We start from the raw sequence: 26,330 nt of genomic DNA, 5'->3' as shown, positions 1-26,330 counted from the left end.
AGGGTTTAAAGGGACAGAGGGAAGGGAGAAATGTAATTAAAATAGAATTTTAAAAGTAAACAAAGATGTAATTGACTATTAAAAAAATTAAAAGAATGAGGGCAGAGCAGAAGTGCCCCAGGCAACAGAAGGTCAGAGCAACGTGTGAAGAAAGTGTGGAAAGAAACATTCGAGGGGCTGAAGAGATGGCTCAGGGGTTAGTAGCACTAGCTGCTGTTGCAAAAGATCTGAGCTCAGTTCTCAGCACTTAACATGGTGGTTCACAACCATCTACGACTCCAGTTCCAGAGGATCTCAGTCCCTCTTTTGACCTCTGCAGGCACCAGGACACATGTGGCACAAGTCCATACATGCAGACAAAACACACATGAAATAGATAAATGTGCTGAGGCAGATCTCCACACCTCTGCCCACCACAGCCTAAGGACTTCTTTGCAGAGTCCTCAGCGCCAGATGAAGATGGGATTACTTCCCTGCCCTAGCCCAAAGTCATTTTCCTGTCTGAAGCCTACTTCCTTGTTCTAGCCTAAAATTTAGATTTCTGTCTGACATTACTTCTTTGTTCTAGCCTAATGTCAGATTCCTGTCTGAAATTACTTCTTTGTTCTAGCCTAATGTCCGATTTCTGCCTGAAGCCTACTTCCTTGTCCTTGGCCCATGTCATATTCCTGCCAAGCAGGCCATTTTCTTGTCCCATGTCAGACTTTAAGCTACATTTTTGTTAACTACCTCTTCCCATTGTAAGTGATATAACTATCTACAGAGAGAACAGAAAGATGCATGTTCTGACTAATTGTAGTTGTGCAGAAAATTAACCACTTCTTCTGCTCAAACACCATAAGCAATATGGAAGCTTTTATGCCTAGAAAAGACATGGGGATTTTTCTCCACAGCAAGTAGGAAATCCACTTAGCAGGAGAAGCCGACTGAGTGTACTCAGATTTAATTCTGACACAGCCTGAAGATAGAGTCAGATCCCAAAGGAGCCGAATTCTCACCACTCTACTGCTCTCATTTCAGATGCCAGCCTAAAGCCTCAAGTTGGTTTTACCTGTGCTTCAGAATTCAGTGCCACAAAATAGCCATCTTAAATGAAAGAATAAGGAGGCTGGAGAAATGACTTAGTAATTAAGAGTACTTGCTGTTCCTTCAGAGGACCTAGGTTTAGTTCTCAGCATCCACACGGCAGCTCACAGTCAACTATAATTGCAGTCCTAGGGGATCCTATGGCATTTGACCTCCTTTGGCTCCAGGCTTGCACATGGTACACAAACACACATGCCGTTAAACACTCAAAATTTTAAAAAGAATAAAAAGAGTTGTTTATAAATTTGCATATGACACATTATTAAATATGCTCTGGACAAGATGGAACTTTTTTTTGACGAGTCATTAAGAACCAAATCTAAAATTTTTTTAGAACCAAAAAAAACTTTTTTTGGTGTGTGTGTGTGTGTGTGTGTGTGTGTGTGTGTGTGTGTATGTGTTGGAGACAGCATCTTGCTATATCCCCTAAGCTATTCTGAAACTCTTTGTATAGCCCAGGTTGGCCTAGAATTCAGGACCATCCTTCATCAGGTTCCCATACTATTATAGACGTGAGCATGACCAGGCTCGCCCAAATCTTTTATTGCTACCTTTATACATTTAAAATACACATTAAAATTGAAAGAATGTTTTCCAAACAAATTTCTGATTCCAAACCTTCAGATATTGTTTCTCCTTATCTAATCTGGCCCATGCTGAAAGCCTAAGGCCTGTTCATATGAGGAAATGTGTAGGGTTATGTGGTCCCGTATCTGCTCCACCACAGGGCTCAACCACTTGGGGAGGCAGGACGAGGGAAGTGACCTCACTTACCCCATGTCAATGGGCCAGGCTGTAGGGCAGCCCCGGGACACTGCTCTAGGAGTGGGGAAGCACAATCTGAGGTGAGAGACAGCTGGATCTGGCTCGGGGGTTCCCCAGGCCTGCAAGGGGGCGGGGGCCATCTGGTTCTCAGGCTCTCAGACACCCAGGTGCTGCTGGAAGCCATGGAGAATCGAGAATGGAGTGGGGGCCCACTGACTGGATCTAGCCTGGGGTGGGGAGTGGAAGAGGGGGGGAAACTCTGTCTGGTCCTATGGAGGGAGGTCTTGGGTCAACAGTGGTGGTGGGCTTGAGCTTGGTGATGGCCATGGCTAGGAGAGCAGAGAGGCTTTCTAAGGGAGATTAAATAGCGGCTCTGTAGGCGAAAGCCTTCTCTATGGCTCTCCACAATGGATCTTATGAAAAGAGGTCGCCCATGGTTTTAAGGCATTTATTGTCATAGTGTAAAGTGGATGAGTAAAACTGTGCCCCTCTTCTCAGGATGGGCCTGAGATTAAATAACTTTTGCAGGGAGGAATGTCTGGAAAGGAAGGAAATCTTATTGGCTAAGCCCTCCAGTTCTTTAGGTAACTCATTACAATGGAGATCTGTCTTGAGCCTCCATGACTATAGGTCATTAAGTGGAGGGGCTTGGGACATTGCCCTTAAGTGACTGATGGCCACAAATCTGGGGGGGAGGGGGTGTGTGTGCAGCTGTGGCTAGTGACAGCGGTCTGGTGCCCAGGAATTAGGCAAAATGCCTACCGTCCCTTCAGGGTCATCAGGGTTTCAAGCCTTAGCTCAACCGGGAACCATGGTGCCTTTCACAGTTCCACAGAAATGACCTTTGCATTGTGCCTCAGACTGGCCAAATCAGCAAAGCAGTCAATAGGTAGAGTCCTGAAAATCATTCCTCCATCACAGGGACTAGAAATTGTTATGAGTCTGGGGATCATTCAGAGATTTACCAGTCTGATTGTGAACAAGTTTTAACAAAGAAGTTTTTATTAAATACATTCCAGGGCCATGAATACTGGCCAAGTCCACACCCGAGACTCCTGTTCAGAGAATTGGGCCAAACTACATCAATTGTGGGCTTATAAAAGCAAAACTCATAAGGTTACCTTCTTCTGCCTTTCTTCAATCAGAGGTAAACACATACACTGACATACTTCCTGCCTACATGTGACCAAACACATATCCTGTGCACTTGGAGGGCAATCAAGCTTGCTTACAGAAGTGAAAATTCATGGCTTGTTATCTTACATAAAACAATAGTCCTTAGGATTCCAGGAAGTCATCTGTCTGTGGGCAAATAGGGTGTACAGGTTAGAGGTGTTTTTGTGTTATAGAAATCTTAAGCACATTACTTTAAATTTAAAGCATAGCTTTAGGCATTACAAAATACATTAGCTATGCAAGGAAGTGACTATAAACCACTTAGAACACTATGCTATGCCCATGGTATCTCCAACTTATTGTATTACACAATTTCTGTTAATTCTAAGGACACCCATTCAAGAAGCTTCTCAGAGTGTGGTGGAAGGAAATCTGAAGTGGAGACATGTAGTGATTGATATGGTTTTGTCTTTGAATGGCCCAAAGTCAATGTGTTGAAGTTGCCAACACCTGTTGCTTTTGAGAGATGGTAGAACCTTTAGGTATCTTCTAATAAAAGGGAATTAAGTAAGTAGGGGCAGGACTTTGAAGGGGATATTGGGACCCTGACTCATCCTTTTTCTCTCTTTGCTTCCCAGTTGTCATGAGGTGAAAACTTTCTTGTCACATAATCCTTGCTTGGTGTATTAACCTTATCACAGTCCTAAAAGCTGCATATCCAAGAGACCAAGATTGGAATCTTTGAAAGTAGGGGTCAACATTGATGAGAACATACATCCTATTTAATAATAATTTGACTTTCAAAATACAACTGATCATCTCATTAATAATAAATGGAAATAGTATATGTATTATGACATTTTCATTGTGAGTGAGAAATAATATTTTGCCCAATATATAGAGTATTTTTCCTTTTGCAAATGTTTTATGCTACACCGAATTGACTTCAACCAAACAATTCATTAACAGATATCATTTGCAAATCATCTCAAATTAGCTATCAGAAAGGACATAGAGATATGGTTTCTGCCTTAATCTGGATTTTTTTTTGTTGTGTCAGAGAAAAAGTCATTTTGTCCAGTGACTATATTTCTGGCACTGAAGTGAGGATTTTGTTTTGTTTTGTTTTGTTTGTTTGTTTTGTTTTTCGAGACAGGGTTTTTCTGTGTAGCCCTGGCTGTCCTGGAACTCACTCTGTAGACCAGGCTGGCCTCGAACACAGAAATCCGCCTGCCTCTGCCTCCCAAGTGCTGGGATTAAAGGCGTGTGCCACCACCACCAGGCTGAAGTGAGGATTTTATCTAGACTTCAAGGAAGATGACATTTGGGGAAACATTTCTAGCTGAATATTGAGCCATCCTAGAACTAATAAGTCCTTGTGAACACAGTGGTGTGAGTGTGGCTTACAATGGGATCTAAAGGATCATAAAGGAATGATAAAGAGACAGAAATGTTAACTCTGATTAAATCAGTACCCATGGTACAAAGATATTATTGAAATGTTATACCTTACTTCAGAAGTATGTATAACTGCTATTGAAGACCCCCAAACTCGGGAGACCATTCCTCAAGTCTCATGAAATCACGACCACCCCAAAATCACAAGAAACCATACCTGGATGCAATCAGCAGAGGTTTATTGGGGAGAGTTGGCTAGTCAACGGTTAAAACTGCTCATTCAAGCAGGAACAGAATTTTGACAAAAGGCCCACAAGCTGAGGTTTTTTTTTGTTTGTTTGTTTTTTTTGTTTTTTTTTTTTTTAAATATAGCATAGGTTGGGGAAAGGAAGGCATTTTCTCTCCGTTACACATGATTGGTTATTTTACAAATTTTGAAGAAGAAGACCAAGAGAGGGAGGGGTAACCAAGAACAGTGGAACATTCTAGAGGAATCTAGCCCAAATGATCCAGAGTCATGTGAAAATCACTCTGCACACTCATTTCTCTCAAGAATGTAGCTTTACCATGTCACTGTGCCCCACCCTGTCATTTACCAACTATTTCAGATTAACTATTTTTCTTCCCGAGGCTTGAGGAATGTTAATCTAGCAAGTGTCCTCTGATTCAGGGATAATGTCCTCCACCTGGAATGTGTCCCGGGGCAGTGAAGGCCTGAAATCTTATTTTCAGTTCCGAGTTCTGGAACTTACACTCTTTCTGCTCAGGTCTAAGGGCAAAGAAAAAGCCTGCATATTTTTTCACAAAATGGTCTTTATAATTTTTTACTCTACATCCCCACTTTTTCTTATTAGGTTATGATTTTAATCATAAAAACTCAATTATTAATAAGTCTATTCTCACCCCACTTTTTCTGATGTGGATCTTTAGAAAAGTTTAAATTCTAGTGTCATCATAATTATCATTTTTTGACCTAAAGCTCTATATTGATGGCGCAACACAAAGAGGTGAACTAGCACTTATCCTTCGTCTAACAAAAGTTACTAATTTATTTAAAATGTAAGGACCCATGGTTCACAAGTGGTTCAGCAAGGGAGGATAATAAGGTTGTCAACCAAGGGGACTTATTGAATGAACTCTCGAATCAACTTTGCTGCACCTCTCTATCTTTCTGTCTCTGGTCTAACCTTAGCAGCACACAGACTTCCTTCTTTAAGAAACAGCAAGTCTAAACTGCTTTGTTGGCCATAGCTACTCTTCTGCCCATAGCTGTTCTGCTGAAATTAACTGCTCTAATTATAATTACTTGGCTATGAAGAGAAGAAACTGGTAGGACGATGTGATGGAGGTGCAGTAACTGGATGCCTGGGGTAGCTCTCAGGGATAACTTTAGTTAATCTGTCCATAGCCTAGGTTGGGATGATAATAACACCACTGTGCTAGATTGAGATTGAATAGTCTCTCTGCACTTGTTACCATCCTGTGGTCTTGTAGGTGTAGTGGTTGCTGGCTGCTGGACATAGGCTGGGTAGGAAGGCTGGGTGCAATATGCAGACGGAGCCGCATAAAAAGCCTACGTTTTGGTGACTGTAGCAGTGGTAGAATCATAAGAACCAGACAAAAGAAACAACACCTTACTTTCGAGTTATAGATGTCTTCTGCCCACTGCACACTGGAACTCTGGGTTGGAATAAACCCTAAACTGTCTGCCTGAAGGTCTTTTGCTGGTGTATTGTGCTTAAAGGATCCTCTAAACCGTGAAGCCATTTTGGTGACAATGGTCAGAAAGAGTCAACGATGACAGTTTAGTATCTGCTGTGTGACTTTAGGGTCAATACAAACAGTGGATGGATGTACTGTAAAAGCTGTGAATTTCAAAAACGAGGAAACACATAATTAATGTTAAGACAAAGAGACATAAAACAACTGAGATGTGGGTCAGAGTTGGTTCTATGGGTTCTTGACAATATATGTTTCACTGTAGTCCTACAAAGCTGCTTGCTGGGAAGGGGAAATGGACAAAACACCAGAAAAGAACTTGAGGCTATCAAGAAAGTCCTGTGTCTAGGATGGATAAACCTGTCATAAGATCATGAAAGCACAGCAATACAACCCGGCTCCCTCTTGGAAAAGCTGGAGTTATTTTGCTTTTTCTCAACTTTTAAGTTTCACCCTGGTGTCTCATTTTACAGTCCCAGAGAATACTACTTTCATGAGAAAATATTTAAAATGAATGACAAGTAATATCAAACTCACAGGGAAGCAATCAAATATCCATACAAGTACCTTGATGGTTACCTGTTGCGGCTCGAGCTGCCCCAGGTTTGAGGGCCAAAAAGTCTAGGACCTGTTCTGTCAATGTTGGGACCTGCACTGCCAAAACCTTGGGGGCTAAGTGGTTAGAGCTTGCACTGCCCCAAACTGCTCTGGTCCACGGGTCAGAGTTCAGCAAGAGAGAGAGAGAGTGAGGACAACTCGAAGAATGGAGACCAGACAGAGTGTGATCCAATCCCGATTATTCTTCAGTCTCTCTTCTTCTCTCCAAGTCCCTAGTTCCTAGTCCCTAGTGCCTCCAAGTTCCAAGTTATTTCTTCCAAGTACCTTATTCCTACTGACTCCAAGTTGTACTCCAAGTTGTAGTAATGTCTAAGAACTAACTCCAAGTTGTACTCCAAGTTGTACTGTGTCCAAGTTCTTGCTCCAAGTGCCAAGTGCCTAATACCTAAGAACTAACTCCAAGTTCTCTAGCTCAAGTATCTGTTTCCTCAATGCCTAATTCCTACTACAAATGTCTGAATCTCTGTTACTCCAAATTGTTCTGAACTCTCCTGTCTGCCTCTTGCCTTTTATATGTCTCACTTCTAAGCCACGCCTCTAAGTCACGCCTTTAATCATGCCCTTAGGTCTTGTCTCTGAATCTGATCTCTAAAGTCACACCCTTAAGTCACACACCTTTAATCTCACACAGCCAAGGGAAGATCCTGGGTATCTAAAGCATGATGCTATCAGAGTGTGCTCAGCTGTTGTAGGCTGATGTCATCAAATCTCTTTTCAGGGTATATGGCTCAATATGGCTGCAAGGATATATCTGCCTTCTGTCGGCTCCCCACACTTCATAATTGTGCAAATTTTATCAAACATAATGTAATGTCTGACATTTAACCCTATGAACATGTCATGTAGTCAAAATGGGGTTTCATCACACAGGTTCAGAAGCCTACTGTTGAAAGTTGGCCACAGAGTCAAAGATCTGTTCTTTCCCCTGTCCCTGTCCTTGCCTCTGCTTTCTGCCTTTGCCTATATACACTGCTGGGATTAAAGGATTGTATCTCCATTTCCTGAGGTTTGTGTGGGTTGGTTTTTTTGTTTGTATGTTTGTTTTCCTTTGCTTTGTTTTATTTTTTGTTGGTGATGGATGTGGTGTTTGTTTGTTTGTTTGTTTGTTTGTTGTTTGTCCTTAGGAAAGGTGTCATATGAGCTATGTTGGCATTGTAAACTTCCAGTACCAGGATATGATTGAACTTCTAAGGTTCCTGCTGACAGATTCCATGTGCAAGTATTAAGGAATGCTCCATGACATCCACAATCACACTACTATCAGCTGAATTCTACCTCCAATGCTTACCTGTTCAGGGCTTAAACACTAGCCTAAGAATGGAACTTTATTTGTAAAAGGCACTGAACCTAGTCTACAATTCTGTAGTCATATAAAGGGTAGAATCTCAAAGGATAAAAGGGTAAAATATGTTGATCCCTGGAAAGATATCTTGGTACTTGGGTGGGCATGGGCCTTTGAACCCCGACTCCCCATTGGAGAAAAGGCAGGCTTTCAGCCATGCCCCCAAAATCCAGGTCCCTATGGACAGTCCACATCTCTCATTAACTTGTGCCTTGCAGACATGTTTGGCTCAGTAGCTCCTCCCAGAAAGGTTTTATGTCACCATCTATGGCTACAGATGGAGGGTGTGACTAACAGGCCTCAGCCTGGAGATTTCTATAGTCATGAGTTATCTAAAGGCCTGGGGTATAGCTCAATTAAGTTCCTTTTCTTTCCTCCTCCCTATTTAAGCCAGCTCCCTCTGGCTTTTATGGGAGGGGGCACACCATCCTGGACCCATCCACATTTGCCATGAACAATAAAGTTTTGAACTCTTGGACTCCACGTGTCTTCTGGGGCCTGTCACCGAGTTTCCAGCCTTTGGAACCGGACTGTCTAGAATCTATTGGGACCCGAAGTCATGTGGCCAGCATGGAAGACTTCCCGACCCAGCCGCTGGTCCCTCACCAAGGCTGTGTGTATGTGGGACCCAATGGCATGGAAATCCCACCTGGGACCCTGCTGTAGTCCTCCACAGAGCTTGTTCCCACAAAATGATATCCCAAACTACAGTTCAAGAAGTGTTAATGTTGAAACCATGAGAACCTAAATCACCCAATATCACTAGGACAAGAAAGACCACAGACCATGCCATATCCAAAGGGGTTAGAGAACCAAATAATGGGGACTGTGTCCACAAACGGCTTGTTAGAAATAAAATCCTCAGTGAGTAAATGCATAACTTGTGTTGGCATTCAGGCCACCTGAGGAAATTCTAGACAATCAAAACTGAAGCCTTCTGATCGCCTGCTGAAAGGCTGCACCAGGTCCATCAAGGCAGTCATAATGCATCCTCAACATTTCTACCTGATATGGGAACTTAGCTAACTCAGAAAAATCACAAACACATACTCAGATCCCAACAACTCAGTGAGCCTATGCAGCTGTCTTCAAATTTGCACAGAATCCTGTTTCTCAACAGGACTCTTATTCCACTTGACATTCTTAATATATTATTTTTCTGGGAGTTATTCATGAAAAAGACTTGATTTTGTCAGATAGGTTTTGTCATGTGAGGCAAGCTTTCATAAAACCTGCTCCATGACACAAGTGACCAAGATTGGAAATTCTTCAGGTGATGGTGGTATGTGGGTGATTGGTTCTGAAACCAGAGCTATGCAGTGTGTTGAGAAAACCATAAAGGAGTGGGTAGGGGAGGCTCCTCGAAACCACTGTGAGTGACTGCTGATTTTTTATTTTTGATTCTACTTGGGAATTCTTTCTACTAATGTGGAGAAATAGTCTTGAACTGTAAGCAATACACATGAGATGGGAGATGTCTAAGAGGGCAATGCATTCAACTTCCAAGCCTCAGACTTGGGATTGAAACCCCACAGGTAGAGAAATTTAGAAGAAATGGCAGGCTTCTGTCAGGACCACTATACAGAAAGCAGGTAGAGACCAGAGAATGTTTGGAAACTAGTGCCAGAAAGACTGGTGCATAAAGCTGGCAATAAGAAGGACACTGGCTACCAGCAAGAACTAACTCAAGAATTAATAGCAAAGAATGCTATTGTCAACTTATGCTGTGGAACTAAAGAAATACAGACAAAAATCACACACACACACACACACACACACACACACACACAGAAAGTATAAAATGACATCTAAAAATGTCAACCCACAAGTTGTATGTTATATCTTTATTGGATAAGAACAGTTTAGTAGCTACACTCTTTTTTATTTGCAGATGACATACAGAGGCAGAAACCCTACCAGCCTCTGGTGAGGATGTTTCATAGTTCAGTCAGATTTGTGGATTTTCCTCAGGTGACGGTGGTATGTAGATGATTGGCCGAAACGCTTGCTACATAGGGGACAGGCATAAGGCTTCTCTCCTGTGTGAGTCCTCTCATGAGCCTTCAGGTTGGTCTTGTGGCTGAAGGACTTGTTGCATGTGCTGCATATGAAAGGCTTCTCTGGCTTGTGTATGATCTCATGAATTCGGAGGTCGGAGAATCGTTTGAATATTTTCTGACAGGTGACACATACGAATGACTTCTTATTCAGGTGAGTTCTCTGGTGGGATGACAGGCCACAGGCATATTTGAATGTCTTAGGGCATTTGTCACACTTGTATGGTTTGGGACCTCTACGGAATCTCTTTGGATGACTTTCACGTGGTGAGTTTGCCTCATGATTCTGACAAAGAAGGACAGGCTCAGAGGTAGAGGCAGACTGCTCTGGCCTAGAGAGAAACCCTGGTACCTCCTTAGGGTCTTCTTCAGAAAAAGATTCCTCAAGTGACTCTGGCTGGCATGTGGATGTTCCTTGACTTTTAGAATCCTGAGGAACCCCATAAGAAACATCTGCTATCTTAGGCTCAGGAGGATGCATTGTCTGCTTAATGAAAAGGGAGTCCATCTTGTTCCTGGGAATATTATCACTACTCTTTAATTGAGTATCACTTCTGGAAGTGTTATAGCAATCCATCCTGTCTTCAGAGATGTTTCTTCTGCAGAAAACCATTGGATGTGCCTGCATGGGGACATCTGCAGTAGTAGCAGTACTCAGGAACTCTACATGATGGCTGGAGTTGCCTTGACTTGCTCTTGTGCCACCTTGAGGGAATTGAGAAACAACATGTACCTCTTCATGCTCAGGATACTGCTCTTTCTGGATAATAAGAAGGGAGTTGTTCTCATTTCCTGTACAGCCATCACCAACAGTTACTTCAGTAACATTCCAAGAAGTATTGCACTCATTTTCACTGCTTTCTTGTCCTTTGGAAAGAAGACAATCTATGAAAATGTACCTAAAAAAGGATCCCCTGGAAGCATGCCTCTTCTGTTCTGTTGTTACCTACTAACCTGTGGTCAGTGTGATGTCCACTGGCATCCTTGCATTCTCTGGTGTTGGCCTTGTTGCTGATTGCTGTTGTTTCAAAAGCTCGATGACTTCTTTTAGTGACATGTTTTCAGAAAACAAGGCCTCTTGTCCTTGCATGGAGACATGGACCTGCAAACAAAGCCAGGTTCCCCTTGTCCATGAGTCTGTGGATTGAGATACCTACCCACAGCCTGCTAGCACAGGGAGACTGGACCATTGATTAGCCCATTTGTCTAGCCCTCATGTCTAATCACCTTTTCCTGACACTCATAAATTCTGATTTCTAAAGTCACTATAGATACTGTGTTTTCAAATGTTGAGTCATTGTCCCTAGAAAAATACCAAGTTGTGTTCCTGTGAGCTCTGCCTTCCATAGATTCCTCAACTGGTCAACACACTGAAGGAGGAAAAGCCTTTTTAAAAGTGGCCATCCCATGTTTTCAGATTGGCCTAACTTTACCCTGTCTTTTTTTAAATTGTAGTGTCTCAAAGAAGCACAAGGCCTGCTCTCAGGAACATGACTGGATATGAGTGTTGTACTCAGTATGTACTTCCCATCATGACATTTTAAACTTAAAGTAAAACTCAATGGCTACATACAGTATAATGTTTACCTTGCAAGGTGTGCTTAAAACATTTAACCTAGCACTTGAGAAGAAGAGGGTGGGTAGTTCCTCTGATTCCAAGGCCAAGGAGGACTACTTAAGGAAACCATGTTGCAAATCACAAATACAAGCAAGCAAGCAAGCATGAAATGAACCCTACAACTAATCCTATAAAAATCCAAACAAACAAAATATCTGAAAGAATAAAAATCAGTTTTAATTGATGTGTAAAAATGTGTATATGGTGTGGTTGAATATTTTCAGCTACTTAGCCATTTCTTTCAATGACTAAAAATTATGCAGATCAGACAAGGCTTTGAGAAAATATCCAACATAATTTTAAATCTATATTAACTCTGTCCAAATTTGAATATTTGGACTGAAGCACCATTATTCATCAAGGAAATTCTTATGGTTATGGCAGTGTTTATTATACATGTGCCAACCATATTTCAATATCAGAACTTTACCATTCTGACACCTCATTTTATTAGACAGAGAATCATATGACATGTGATAGACAATTTGGGAATTCATCTAGTCTATTTAATCCCCAGTGTTTTGCCATTTAGTTCCTGGGAACCCAGGCTAGTGCTCCAAACCTCCAAACCTTGTTTGCAAGTGTGTGGGACAGGATCTAACCTAATAATCGTGATGACACTGTAAGCAACCTCCTGAACAGGTCATGCCCCCAACACAAGTTTTCTCTTTTACATCATTAACTTCTCCATATATCAATTTCTCAGTCTCTCTGCTAACATGTAAATAAAGGAGGTGTGTTTATGATGATCAAATCTAATAGGTTCCTTTCTGCTGTATGCATGGTAATTTGGAGCTATAAATTTTCTTCATTATACATAGCTTTTGTTCTGAAAATGCAATCTCACTGGAAAAGAAAAACCAAAACCCACAATCGAGCAATGAGTGAAAGACAAAAACAACAACCCCTTACTTTCCCCCAAACACAAATGATTCTGCCTTAACACCCAGTAAGCCCCCCATGTACTCACCATGACAGGAGGCTTCAAGCACTCATCAGTCACATTCTCCATGAATCTCTCCATGTTGCTACCACTAGCTTTCCACTTCTCCATCAAGGCAAACTTGTCCTTGCAGTGCCCAGTGAGGAGAAACTGCTTCAAGACCAGTTGAGAAATCATCTGCTTCTTAGTCTGCTTTTTTGGTTGCAACCATGAGGTAAACATCTCCCAGAGATTCTGCAGCTCCTGCTTTGCCCAGCAGCCATTGTTGCTTGTTGAAAAGATGGGCTGAGTACTTGGCGAGTTATAGATGTCTTCTGCCCACTGCACACTGGAACTCTGGGTTGGAATAAACCCTAAACTGTCTGCCTGAAGGTCTTTTGCTGGTGTATTGTGCTTAAAGGATCCTCTAAACCGTGAAGCCATTTTGGTGACAATGGTCAGAAAGAGTCAACGATGACAGTTTAGTATCTGCTGTGTGACTTTAGGGTCAATACAAACAGTGGATGGATGTACTGCAAAAGCTGTGAATTTCAAAAACGAGGAAACACATAATTAATGTTAAGACAAAGAGACATAAAACAACTGAGATGTGGGTCAGAGTTGGTTCTATGGGTTCTTGACAATATATGTTTCACTGTAGTCCTACAAAGCTGCTTGCTGGGAAGGGGAAATGGACAAAACACCAGAAAAGAACTTGAGGCTATCAAGAAAGTCCTGTGTCTAGGATGGATAGACCTGTCATAAGATCATAAAGGCACAGCAATACAACCCGGCTCCCTCTTGGAAAAGCTGGAGTTATTTTGCTTTTTCTCAACTTTTAAGTTTCACCCTGGTGTCTCATTTTACAGTCCCAGAGAATACTACTTTCATGAGAAAATATTTAAAATGAATGACAAGTAATATCAAACTCACAGGGAAGCAATCAAATACCCATACAAGTACCTTGAGGGTTACCTGTTGTGGCTCGAGCTGCTCCAGGTTTGAGGGCCAAAATGTCTAGGACCTGTTCTTTCAATGTTGGGACCTGCACTGCCAAAAGCTTGGGGTTAAGTTGTTAGAGCTTGTACTGCCCCAAACTGCTCTGGTCCACGGGTCAGGGTTCAGCAAGAGAGAGAGAGTGAGGACAACTCGAAGAATGGAGACCAGACAGAGTGTGATCCAATCCCGATTATTCTTCAGTCTCTCTTCTTCTCTCCAAGTCCCTAGATCCTAGTCCCTAGTGCCTCCAAGTTCCAAGTTATTTCTTCCAAGTACCTTATTCCTACTGAACTTATTCCTTCCTATTGTTCTGAAGTCTCCTGTCTGCCTCTTGCCTTTTATATGTCTCACTTCTAAGCCACGCCTCTAAGTCACGCCTTTAATCATGCCCTTAGGTCTTGTCTCTGAATCTGATCTCTAAGTCACACCCTTAAGTCACACACCTTTAATCTCACACAGCCAAGGGAAGATCCTGGGTATCTAAAGCATGATGCTATCAGAGTGTGCTCAGCTGTTGTAGGCTGATGTCATCAAATCTCTTTTCAGGGTATATGGCTCAATATGGCTGCAAGGATATATCTGCCTTCTGTCGGCTCCCCACACTTCATAATTGTGCAAATTTTATCAAACATAATGTAATGTCTGACATTTAACCCTATGAACATGTCATGTAGTCAAAATGGGGTTTCATCACACAGGTTCAGAAGCCTACTGTTGAAAGTTGGCCACAGAGTCAAAGATCTGTTCTTTCCCCTGTCCCTGTCCTTGCCTCTGCTTCTGCCTTTGCCTATATACACTGCTGGGATTAAAGGATTGTATCTCCATTTCCTGAGGTTTGTGTGGGTTGGTTTTTTGTTTGTATGTTTGTTTTCCTTTGCTTTGTTTTATTTTTGTTGGTGATGGATGTGGTGTTTGTTTGTTTGTTTGTTTGTTGTTTGTCCTTAGGAAAGGTGTCATATGAGCTATGTTGGCATTGTAAACTTCCAGTACCAGGAAATGATTGAGATAGAATAGAGGGCTTCTAGGGAGGGGAATGGGGGAAAGGCATGACATCTGAAACCTAAAGAAATAAAATATCCATTTTAAAAAAGTTCTAACTCAGCCCTAGTTTTGCCTCTCTAATGCAGTGATTGATGGAATTGCTTCCATGGAAGAACATCACCTACTAAGCACACGTCATAAGTCACTATACTGTAAAGACATAATACCACATTGAAAAGAATTCCCAAGTTTGGCATTTATCTTCCATGACTTCTGATTCTGTGTTCTCATATAAGAGTCATTCAACACTTGTTAAAATTTCCTGGTTTCCAGAGAGGTTGGGTCCTAAGTGCTTCAGTGAATTCAGTAGAATACTTGATAGTGGGATCAAACAGGGCTGGAAGTATCCAGACAGTGACTGTAGCACAGTATAGGAATGATGGAGGCTGAAGGGAACTTATCCCTTTTGGTAGAGAGGGACATGCATTGCCTATTAGGAAAACATGGACATCATGTAAGGACTGTGTACTAGGGAGAAACTTAAATTTGAGGCAAAATATGGTGGCCTTTGTTGCCGTCTCACTCTTTTATCTTTCTCTCATGTTTGCTTTTTTTTTTTTTTTATTTTGCAAATATCAATATGGTATTCTAGTCTGCTCACAATCCCACTACTTTGTTCAGAATGATCTTTTACTACCATTTTACAGGTTTTATTTTCTTAGTGCTAACATCACAGACCTCATTACTTTACACATCCTTTTTGTTTTTTTGTCTCAGTTTTGTTTTGTTTTGTTTCATCTTGAAGCATTGTCTTCCCATTTATATAATGGCCCTATTGTGTGGATCAGGTTGACCTGAAATTGATATGTCCTTGCCTCTTACTCCTGAGTGGTGCATTTTAAGGTGGTTGCCTTTGTAAATGGCTTTTTCCAATCATGCTAATTGGTAGGTTCAATTATGACCCCTAAATTTACATGTTAATGTTTTAGCCCCAAAGAGAGAGGTTCTATATCAAGGTTTTGCTGTACTTCAGTACAAAACATAGAACCTTAATTGCTATTGTCCTGTAGAGTGAAAAATTATAAAGGCCATTTTATGAAATATGTGTAGATTTTTCGCCTTACTGAACTCGGAACTGAAAATAAGATTTCAGGCCTTCATATTCCAGGTGAAGGATACTTGCTGGATTACATTCCCCAAGCCTCGCCCAAGGCAGGAAGGCATTCCTGACTACAGATAAAGATGCTACCACCTAGGTGGGGCCATAGCCGTATAGCCGGAAAAAGTAAAGATAGTAATCTGAAATGGCAGGATAGGACACAATAGCATGGTAAAAACCACGTTTTTTGAGAAGAATGAGTGTGCAGAGTGATCTCACATGACTCTAGATCATTTGGGCTAGATTCTCTGAAATGTTCCACTGTTCTTGGTTACCCCTCCCTTGGTCTTCCCAGTGCTATGTTCAAAATTTGTAAAACAACCAATCATGTGTAAGCGAGCAAAAATACCTTCCTCCCCCCACCCCATGCTATTAAAAGACCCCTTTAACCCATCACACGGGGCCAAAAACCCTGCTCTTAGAGGTAAAGAGCTTGTCGTTTTTGACCGCCGGCTCCTCCCCTAATAAACCTCTGCTGATTGCATCCAGGTATGGTTTCTTGTGATTTTTGGGTGGTCGCAATTTCTGGAGGCTTGAGGAAGGGTCTCCTGAGTATGGGGGTCTTTATTTGGGGCTCGTCCTGGATATGCGACCACCTTAATCCAAGAACCAAGCTGGGAGTTAAAGGGACACTGCGGTTTTTCTGTCTGGTTGTTGTGTGACCTTTTGTATAAATTGCCTAGTTTTTCATGTACTGATTTCTGGTTTTTTCATGTGCGGGTTTGCCTAAATCGTCTGATGTCTCGTGTGCTGTTTTGTCTAGGTTTGTTTAAGTTATTTGGTTAAGTTGTTTGTGGCCCGTCTGTCTGAATTATTTGGTTTCTGAAAAGTGCACACTTCAGTTTGGACTGGCAGCTGTTTCTGTCTCGTGAGGGGCAAGTAAACCATTTTTGTTTCGAAAGGAGACAAATGAGTGATTAGCAGACGTGCTGGAGAGTCACTAGCTGCTGCACCCCCAGAGACGTTTGGGGGTTCATCTAGGTGCCAGGGAGGACGTGGAATTCCTCTTGGCTGGCACTGGCGATTGAGACGGGTTTTTTTGTTAGTCTTTTTGTGTGTTAACAATGAAACTAGAGAGAAAAGGTCAGAAATGGCCACCGTGGTTGTTATGCTCTCATGGCAGTATGTCTATTTTTGGGTTGTTCATTGCTGGCGTGTTAGAAATCTGGTAGACTTGGTCCAGCATAGGCTGACCACGTTGTCTGAATCTGTTAAATCTGAATCTGTGAAGACTGACCGCGTTGTCTGGTTATTGGAGTCTTACTTGGAAGGTGAGAGGCCTTCCAGAAGGTCAGGGGGATCTGACCGTTGGATTTCAGGGGAAGGCGAGAGGCCTTCCAGAAGGTCAGGAGATCTGAGCGTCAGGTTTTAAGAGCCTGAGCGCTCCTACTTGGGGAGAAGACTCGGAATCCTTCTCCATCTGGGGTCGTGACCAAATGTGGTTAAGTGTTATTTGTGCCACCCATGGCAGGGGTGAGCTATCTGTGTTTTATGTACCACCCGTGAGAGGGGTGAGCTATTTGTGTTGTTTTTTTTATATGTGTGTGTCTTTTCTTGGCAAATCATCTGTGTGTTAGCTGTTAATCTACTGTGTTTAAACATCTTGAGTTAAAAATAGGTAACATGATTGCCGGCAGAGAGAGGAATGAAGCCGTCAGTACAAGAATACAGCTGCAGAAAGGCAGGGCAGGTCCTTTAATAAGGGGCAGCTACCTCGGTTCGTGCTCTCGGTTCCTGTTCCTACAGCCCGCCTACTGCATGTAGGGTATGCTCCAGGTAACAGCACATGGAAGGTGCCCTTGCCCAGCCTGCACTTGGCGGGTGACAACTCATGGTTCCCCAGCACAGCAACAGCGTGGCAACAGCTACCTAGTTTGGTATTCCTGGCTGTACTGGTACCTTGAGGTCACTAGTGCAACAAATCAGTGGTTTTCCACCTGCCGCCTATGAAGATAGATGAGAACCCAGGTGATTAAAAAAAAAAGAAAGAAAGAAAGAAAGAAAAAACCTGGCAGTGGAGCCAGGACAGCTAGACAAACAGCCGCAGCAAGATTGTTCACCTGAGAGTTAATTATTTAAAAAAAAAAAAAGAGAGAGACAAGAACTGGTTTAAAACTGCTTACTTAATTTAGTTTAAAATTTACTTGTGAGGCAGTCTTGATTTACACAAGAAAAACTGACAATTCGCCCTGCTCTGTGGCCAGGAGAAGGGCACCAGCAGAAAAAGAAAGTTGATAATGATTTTTCCCAGTTTAATAAGTAAAGGAGTGCTTTTTTTTCTTTTCTAAAATTACAGCTTAAAAGTTACAGGCTGTCCTGAGTCAGAAATATATATATATATATATATATATATATATATATATATATATATATATATATGCTTCAGTTTTGATAGATTTTCTAGCCATTACTGTTTGAGACAATTATTTATATGAGATTTTCATTAAGATTTGGTTCAAAGATGAGAGTTCTGACAAGATAAAATGAAGAAGTGGTGAAGACTTGTGCTCTTATGTTAGACATAAAATGTTTACTTTATTGTTCTTGTTATATATCACTTCTAAAATAATATTCTAATCAGAAATAACTCTTTAAAAGGTTTTTTATAGAACTATGACCAAAGTTTCTATTTGTCAAAAGTTAAATTCAAATAAGTGTCATCTTAATAGTCCTTGCTGTGAAATACTGTGGATAAGGCTATTCATTCTGATTTGGTTTCCTTCTTGGAGCTTCAGGGGGTGAGCTCACATTACACCTGTGGACAAGGTACTGTTTGTAGACTGAACTAATTGTAGTCTCTAGTGTGATATAAACAATAGTCATGCAGCCTCACAGACACACTAGTCTGTACAGAGTTCTAAGAGACTATTTACTGCTTTACAGGTGATCAAAAAACAATAAATAAGATAAGAGCCTTTCTTTCACAAGACCCTTGCAGGTTCTGGTCTTCAGAAGTGAACAAGAGGGGACACCGGAAAAAGAATGTTCCCTCAGACATGGAGACATAGGGGACCCCATCAATTGATCAGGCCGTGGTCAGCAGCGGATTGATTAGGACCAGACGTGACTGAGACCTTCATGTGACAGAAGGTAAGGGACACCCAAAGGCCCACGCCAGATCCCGCTGATAGATCTTGAGAGAGAGAGTTACATGAGACCCCACTATTTTCATCAAGGTTAGTAAGTCTGGAGAAGAAGGAACAGACAAGATAAAAAAATTTAGTGTAAGTTGCTAAGTAAGTCTAGAAGAGAGAAATAGAAATGATAGACTAGAAGATAAAAGGTCTAGTGTAAAGTTTACAAAACAAAAATTTTGAATGTTTTAAACCTCAAGCTGCCCTTCCTCTTAAGGAAAATCTCACCACATATCAAAGAAAGCACTACAAATTCTTCAAATAATTTAGCCATTTGTTACAATGATGATTGACTTACCATGTAAAAATGTGTGATTTGTTTTAATTGCTATTGATGATGTTCAGTATATTAATGAATTAATCTAATATTAACAGGAAGAAGCATTCAGATGGAAGTGTTTCTTTTTTTCATGAAAACAAAAACCATTTTACTGTTGTTCACTATTTTCTTCCTGCATGTGAATTTCAAAGGACACAATTCAGTTTAGGAATTTGACTACTTGAAGGAGGTTAGAGGCTTTAATCCCTGCCACACCCTTAATCCTAGATCAGAAAACAAATACAGAAGGATCTCACAGTTTGAGGCTAGCCTGATTTCAAATAGAGTTCAAAAACATCCAGGCTTGCATAAACAGAAGGTATCACAAAAAAAACAAACAAGGAAAGTAGACAACAACCACGACAACCACCACCACTACAACCACAACAACCACAATGACCACAACAATCACAACAACAACAGCAACAGCAACAGTAACAGCAGCAACAACAACAACAGGATGCTAGAATTAGTAAGGCTGCCCTGAAACTCCTAACACTATGGAGGTAGAAGTCATGATTTTAAGTCTTTTTTTTGCTGCTGTTGTTGGAAAGGATCCATAATCCTAGCTTGCCAATATAAAAGACAAACAATCTAGCTATTTTATTTACAAACTCAAGCCTACATAGGGCAGATTTACAGCTATTATAACTTATTCACCAACAAGTTAGTCCCTTGTTACTTGCTTTTTCTCTGTGCCAAGAGTTCATATTTCATCTCTTCCCATGGCAGCCTCCTACACTTAAGTCTCCTTGGTTCTTTCTCTCCCTCTACCAGCAATCTACTCACTCAATCTTCAAGTTTCACCTTTCTCACCTTTCTCCCTCCTATGACCAATCATAGCAAGTTGCTTTTTTTTTTTTTTTTTTTTTTTTTTTTTTTTTTTTTTTTTTTTTTTTTTTTTATCAGTTGAATTGGGAAGCAATGATCAAATAGCATCACCTGGTAAATGTGTGGATCTGCACTTTGTGGACAACTACAGTTTGAAAAGCCAATATTTAGCATTATAATACAAGCAGCATCAGAGCAACCCACTGCATTTTTTACTCATACTAAGAAGTATAATTGGCCACCTGCCTAGGAGCACATAGAGAGGGACCCATGACTCCAGTTGTATATGTAGGGGAGGATGGCCTTGTGGGCATAGGTAAGAAAGAAGATCCTTGGTCCCATGAAGGCTGGACACCCAGTGGGGGGGGATTCAAGGGTGGGGGGAGGTGGGAGTGGGGCAGTAGGTGTAAGTACATCCTCATAGAAGCTGGAGTAGGGGAGATGGAATAGGGAGTTTCTGGGCAGGTGGTAATGGGGTAAGGGGATAACATCTAAAATGCAAATAAAATATCCAATTTAAAACAAAGAAGAGCGAATTGGTGGATAAAACAGCAATTCTTCTTTTGTATGAAAAGGTATTTTATATGAATAGAGTTAGTACAACATGAGAACTTCCTAAGAAAAATATTTTAATGGCAACAAAATTAATAACATAAAATAATAGGTCTTAAGAGTGCATTACTTTTAGAAGGAAAATTATCACAATTAAAATATATTTTATAAAGCAAAGAAAAGTGAACATATATGCCATGTCTTCCAAGTAAACATCAGCGTACACAAACATGACATGTTTTCAAAGTTATAAAGTAATGTTATAAAGTAATATAGATTACAAATATCACTCTCTTGCAGTTTGTCAAAATACATAATTCATAACACAGAATGAAATAATGTAGTTCAGTGGCAGAGTATTCATCTTTCATGCACGAGACTCTGGTTTCAAATTTCAGGTCAAATAAGACAAGAATAATCATGACAATGTTAATTATTTAATGTGAGTTTCACTGACTATTAGAACAGCAGTGAATATATAGTAAAATTCACTATGTAACCATAGTCTTTGTAAAAATTGGTTTGTATTTTAAATTTTAAATTAGTATCCATAGTATTAAGGTTCAGTATGCTATTTTCAAACAAATTTATTTTTCACTCTTGTCTTACACTTTGTCTTCATTCCCCTGACACACCCCTTACAGGTGTATAAATGTTTTATATCCTTTCTCTTTAATGCACATTTGTCCTATTTGACTCCCACTGATTCTTCAACAACTCTTTTTTTTTTTTTCACTTTTTTTTGTTGCCTCCTCTGGTTTCATAACCATATTCACATTTTTTCACATTTAAATATGTATGGACATTGTGATTCATATCCTTGTTTGAGACAGAATGGTATTCAAGACTATGTCTGGGTTTCTCAGTGTCTGAACTACCGACCAAAGAACATACATGGGCTGGACCTGGGCCTCCCTCCAGATATGGAGCAAATGTGTAGCTTGTTCTTCATATGGGTCTCAAACAGAATGCAGAATCAGAATCTATCTGTTAGAAATTGCAGCTTGAAGAAAGGGAAACAAGAAGATTCACGCTTGGAGAAAGTCATTAATAATGGAAAACATTTGTATTTATAATAATCAGGTGTTAGATATAAATATGTGTGAATTTAAGGTCAACTTGTTCCACATATTAGTTCATTTATAGACAGCATTACACAGGGGTGCAGTGTCTTAAAAAACAAACAAAACAAAACAAAACAAAACAAAGGAAAAGACAGAGAAACAAGAGGATGTTTGAAGTAGTGAGGCAGCTCTGGAACCTTAGCACTGAGGAATTGGAAGCCATGGGATTGTAGTGCAGGATCATTCTGACCAAAGTAGTGAGGTTGTGAGCAACCTAGGCCATCAGACAGCCATTTGGAAAAAACAAGTGTGATGGCTATTTCTTGTTGTTAACTTGTCTTCATCTTGGAATGAACTACAAAGCTGGAAAATGGAGAGCACACTTGTGATCCAGATCTTGAGGTTCAAATTGTAAACAAGCAGCTTTGGTAGAAAATTGCCAGCCTGAATAGTCATAGACCTTGGGTAGCCTTGGTGGATAGTACCAACTTAGATAAGGACAGTGAATCATAGGCAGAGTCATAGTGATCTGTCCCCTTAAACTTCACCCAGCTGATACTCTGTTTCTGGAAGATATCTGTACTCCCCCTGAACACCTACTCTCCTGCTTCATCCCCCTTACCCATATCCTGCCTTTTGTGTATATAACCACTGTGTGAAAAGTAAAAATTACGGTTTGATTAGCCTATAGATAATAAGCCGTGATTCTTTGTTTCTTTACCTGTTTCCACCTGCTCTGTTTCAGGTGACCTCTCCCAGACCCCCTTTTAATGCCCTGCTGGACAGGACAAAGATTAACCTTCTGCTGGAGGCCTGCCATAAGGACATTGGAGAAGGAAAACTCACTCTTCTTTGCGTACTTGACAGCATATCTTTTGGTACCTATGTCTTAAGGAAGTACAGATGAACAGGTTGAAATAACTATCCTTGTGGGGATCTGAGCAATTACCATATTCTTTTAGACTTCCATTCACAGATGCCCCTTGTGAGATTACTTGGCCTACAGCCCGGATATCATTACAATAAATTTTCTTTTATATACAGAGACATTCCATAAGTTCTGTGACTCTAGAGAACCCTGATAAACAACAAACCAACACACAGACACACACACACACAGACACACACACACAGAGAGAGAGAGAGAGAGAGAGAGAGAGAGAGATAGAGAGAGAGAAGAAGGAACAGAAAGAAAAGAGATGACAATATCTACCCTACTTTTACCTTTTACCATACTATAGTCCTCATGTGATAACCATCATGTATCACGTTTTCCCCAGTGAAACTCAGGCTCTTCTCTACTGGTACAGATGAGCTTTTTCATTGAGCTTCTGTCTTTTCTGTATAGTGCTACTGATACATCCTGGTTGCCTCCTGACTTCTGCCTGATTCTACTGCCAAGGTTTTGACAGTGTTCACTGAAACAATATAATCTACAGCCCTCTGGAGACTAGGAATTTTTATCAAATTTGGAAAGAACCATTTGAAAGAACACAGGATCAGAAGTCATGGGAAATACATTTTAATCTTGCATTCCTTTTCAATGTGGTACTGTCCCTTTTCACTACAGTGCTTTTCCATCTTTGCTCAGGAAGTATTTTCCTTCCAGGGAGACATCAAGCAATCGAGCATTGCCAAAGAGGTACAGAGCTGGGGCTGAGTTTGGTTTTCGTCTCTGGCTCAATTAGCAGAAAAAGGTGTCTTTCCTCTGTATTATGTGCTTGCTTGTATTTGTTGCTCTAGTTAGGCATTATTTGTTCTCATAAGCTGACCTTGATCCTCTTAGGCTACTTGGCTGTCCTGGGCCTAGAAATTTTTGAGGTGCCTTAACCAGACACAGGTGATCCGAACCAATCACAATTAATTAGCATCTGTAACTTATTCATTGAAGGAAGACACTCTAAGAAGATGCCATTTCAAACAAACCCTCAGATGAATCATAGAAGAGGCCCAGACACTTACTACTTCCCAGTGCTTCCAGGAAACACCCTTGAAATTCACTGAAGATAGAGGTAGGCTCCTCTTTTATGCTCTTGAGTATGGAAATGTGTGTGTGTGTGGGGGTGATAGGAGCTTGAGAGAATTTTCATCACAATTATGGGGAGATCTCAAGAGCTGATTAGGTTCCTTTGAACAACATTTATGACCAATGGATTTAATTTTTTTAAACCATGAATGCAAATGTAAGCTGACAACCATCTGTATATGTGTTTAAGAATATATCTTTGTGACGGGCGTTGGTGGTGCACGCCTTTAATCCCAGCACTTGGGAGGCAGAGGCAGGCGGATTTCTGAGTTCGAGGCCAGCCTGGTCTACAGAGTGAGTTCCAGGACAGCCCGGGCTACACAGAGAAACCCTGTCTCGAAAAACAAACAAACAAAAAAACAAAAAAACAAAAAAAAACAAAAAACAAAAAGAAAACAACAAAAAAGAATATATCTTTGCTTCAATGTGATTTTGATATTGCTATTCATTCATTTTAAATATTTTTGCTGTGTTCTTTTGATAGATCTTCCCATCTGTAAAACAGTATATTTTTCAGTGTTGAGTGAAGTTATGTTCTATGTTATATATGCTGTTTTGTCCATTTTCTCTTTCCTGGAAGCAAGTATAGGACTATGATGAAGTGTTTACTGTCATTGCCTTGCTTGTTTTTTGACTATTTGTGATTTTTGTCTTGCTTGTTCCTTGACTATTTGCATGTATTGTATTTCTAGTTCCTCAACCTAGAACTGACCTTAATACTTGGATGTAATTAAAATGATATAAAAGCAAAAAAGTGGATGGAGGATGGGACAAGGAGTGTCTAGAGAGAGATAATGGTGAAAAGGGATGACATTTGAAATGTAAATAAATAAAATATCCAATAAAAAATAAAAAACTAAAAATAATAAAAAGAAAACCTGAAACCATCTGTAACACAATTCTGTTGATTTTTGTGATTCTTGTTATTATTGTTGTTGTTGTTGCTCTTCTTCTTCTTCTTCTTCTTCTTCTTCTTTCTTCTTCTTCTTCTTCTTCTTCTTCTTCTTCTTCTTCTTCTCCTTCTTCATCTTCTTTTCTTCCTCTTCCCCTCCCTGTTCCCCTCCTCCTCCCCTTCCCATTCCTCCTCCTCTTCCTCTTTCTCCTTTGCCTTCTCCTTCTCTTTCTCCTCCTTTTCTTCTATTCATAGGTCTCACAGTACATCCACCCATTGTTGGCACTGGTCCTAAGGTCATACAATAGATACCAAACTGCCATAGTTGAATCTCTTTAACATTGTCACAACAATGATTTCACACCTTAGAAAATTGTATAATCTAGAGTCACTACCAAATGATCTTCAGAAAGACAATCTCGAGTTTATTCCAATTCATGCTTCTGCTGCAGAGTGGGGAGAAGATACCTGTAACTCATCAAGTACTCAACACAACTTTTCTCCAGGCAACAATGACTGCTGGGCAAAGCCGAAGCTGCAAAGACTCTGGGAGAATTACTTCTTATGGTTTCAGCCAGAAAAACAGAGCAAGGAGCAGTTGAGTTCTCAAATGGTCTTGAGGAAATTTCTTATGACTGGGAACTTAAAGGACAAGTTTGCCCTCAGTTGAACCCTCTGAAACACTTACAGTAATATTGACATGAAGTATAACAGTCACAAGCCCCTAACTGTCAACTTGAGAACTAAACATATGACTTTTACATATAAGAATCAATCACTTAACATTAGTAATTTTAAATGATCAAAATGTCCAAGCATATTCAACTTGAAAATAAATACTTAACCATGAGAAGATACATACATAAACACCATAAGTGACGTAAAAATCCCAACACAGAATCAAGAATGATTTTTCATATCCTCTCATGATACCATGCTACTTTACTTTGACAAATTTTGCCTTCAGACTGTGTAATAAAACACATTTTCTTCTTTGAGTAACATTTATCAGACATTTTCTCACAGAATCAACAACAACAAAAATAGATCTATAAATAAATTTATATATCTATTTATTATGTGTGTATCTTTGTATCTGTCTATGTGTATAGCAATATGTAAACCCTCAACAATTTAGGCTCATGTTATATTTTATTCATTTCTTAAAACTATATGCTATTTAAATTGAGTTTGGAAATGTATGAGTTTTGGACAAAGGAGGTTAGAGAAGGGATAATTAACAATAAAGATGATAGAAATTGTCATATACAATGTGTGTGTGTGTGTGTGTGTGTATTCAGTTGTAGTTAGCAGCCTGTACAAGGGTGATCCTCATCTCCGAAACCACAGGTGGCTAACTACAATGCCAAATATAAGATCCTTTTCTGTTTCTTGTTGGTCATAGTGTCCTGTGTGGGGAGCCAACAGAAGGCGGCTATCATCCTTGCAGCCATCTTGAGCCATATACCCTGATAAGAGACTTGATTACATCAGCCTGCAACAGCTGAGCACACTCTGATAACATCTTGCTTTAGATACCCAGGATTTTTCCCTTGGGTGTGTGAGACTTAAAGGTGTGTGACTTAAGGGTGTGACTTAGAGATCAGATTCAAAGACAAGACCTAAGGGCATGATTAAAGGCGTGACTTAGAGGCATGGCTTAGAAGTGAGACATATAAAATCCAGAGGCAGACAGGAGAGTTTAGAACAATTTGAAGGAATAGAGAATAAG

At 40.5% G+C, this 26,330-nt stretch overlaps 1 protein-coding gene across 1 annotated transcript; it reads right to left on the bottom strand.

Moving 5' to 3' along the window:
- Nucleotides 1-9,988: 9,988 nt before the first annotated feature.
- LOC117720438 (zinc finger and SCAN domain containing protein 4C-like) lies at nt 9,989-13,103 on the bottom strand. The gene is made up of 3 exons (XM_034518931.2): nt 12,690-13,103; nt 11,056-11,203; nt 9,989-10,986 (listed from the first exon to the last, which is right to left on the bottom strand). The coding sequence occupies exons 1-3, from the start codon at nt 13,083-13,085 to the stop codon at nt 9,989-9,991; spliced, it is 1,542 nt and encodes a 513-aa protein (XP_034374822.1). The 5' UTR covers nt 13,086-13,103.
- Nucleotides 13,104-26,330: the final 13,227 nt, after the last annotated feature.

Source organism: Arvicanthis niloticus, chromosome 15 (assembly GCF_011762505.2).
Source record: "Arvicanthis niloticus isolate mArvNil1 chromosome 15, mArvNil1.pat.X, whole genome shotgun sequence".
NCBI lineage: Eukaryota > Metazoa > Chordata > Mammalia > Rodentia > Muridae > Arvicanthis > Arvicanthis niloticus.
Note: the sequence above shows the minus strand (reverse complement) of the source record. Positions and strands in the feature narration are given on the sequence as shown.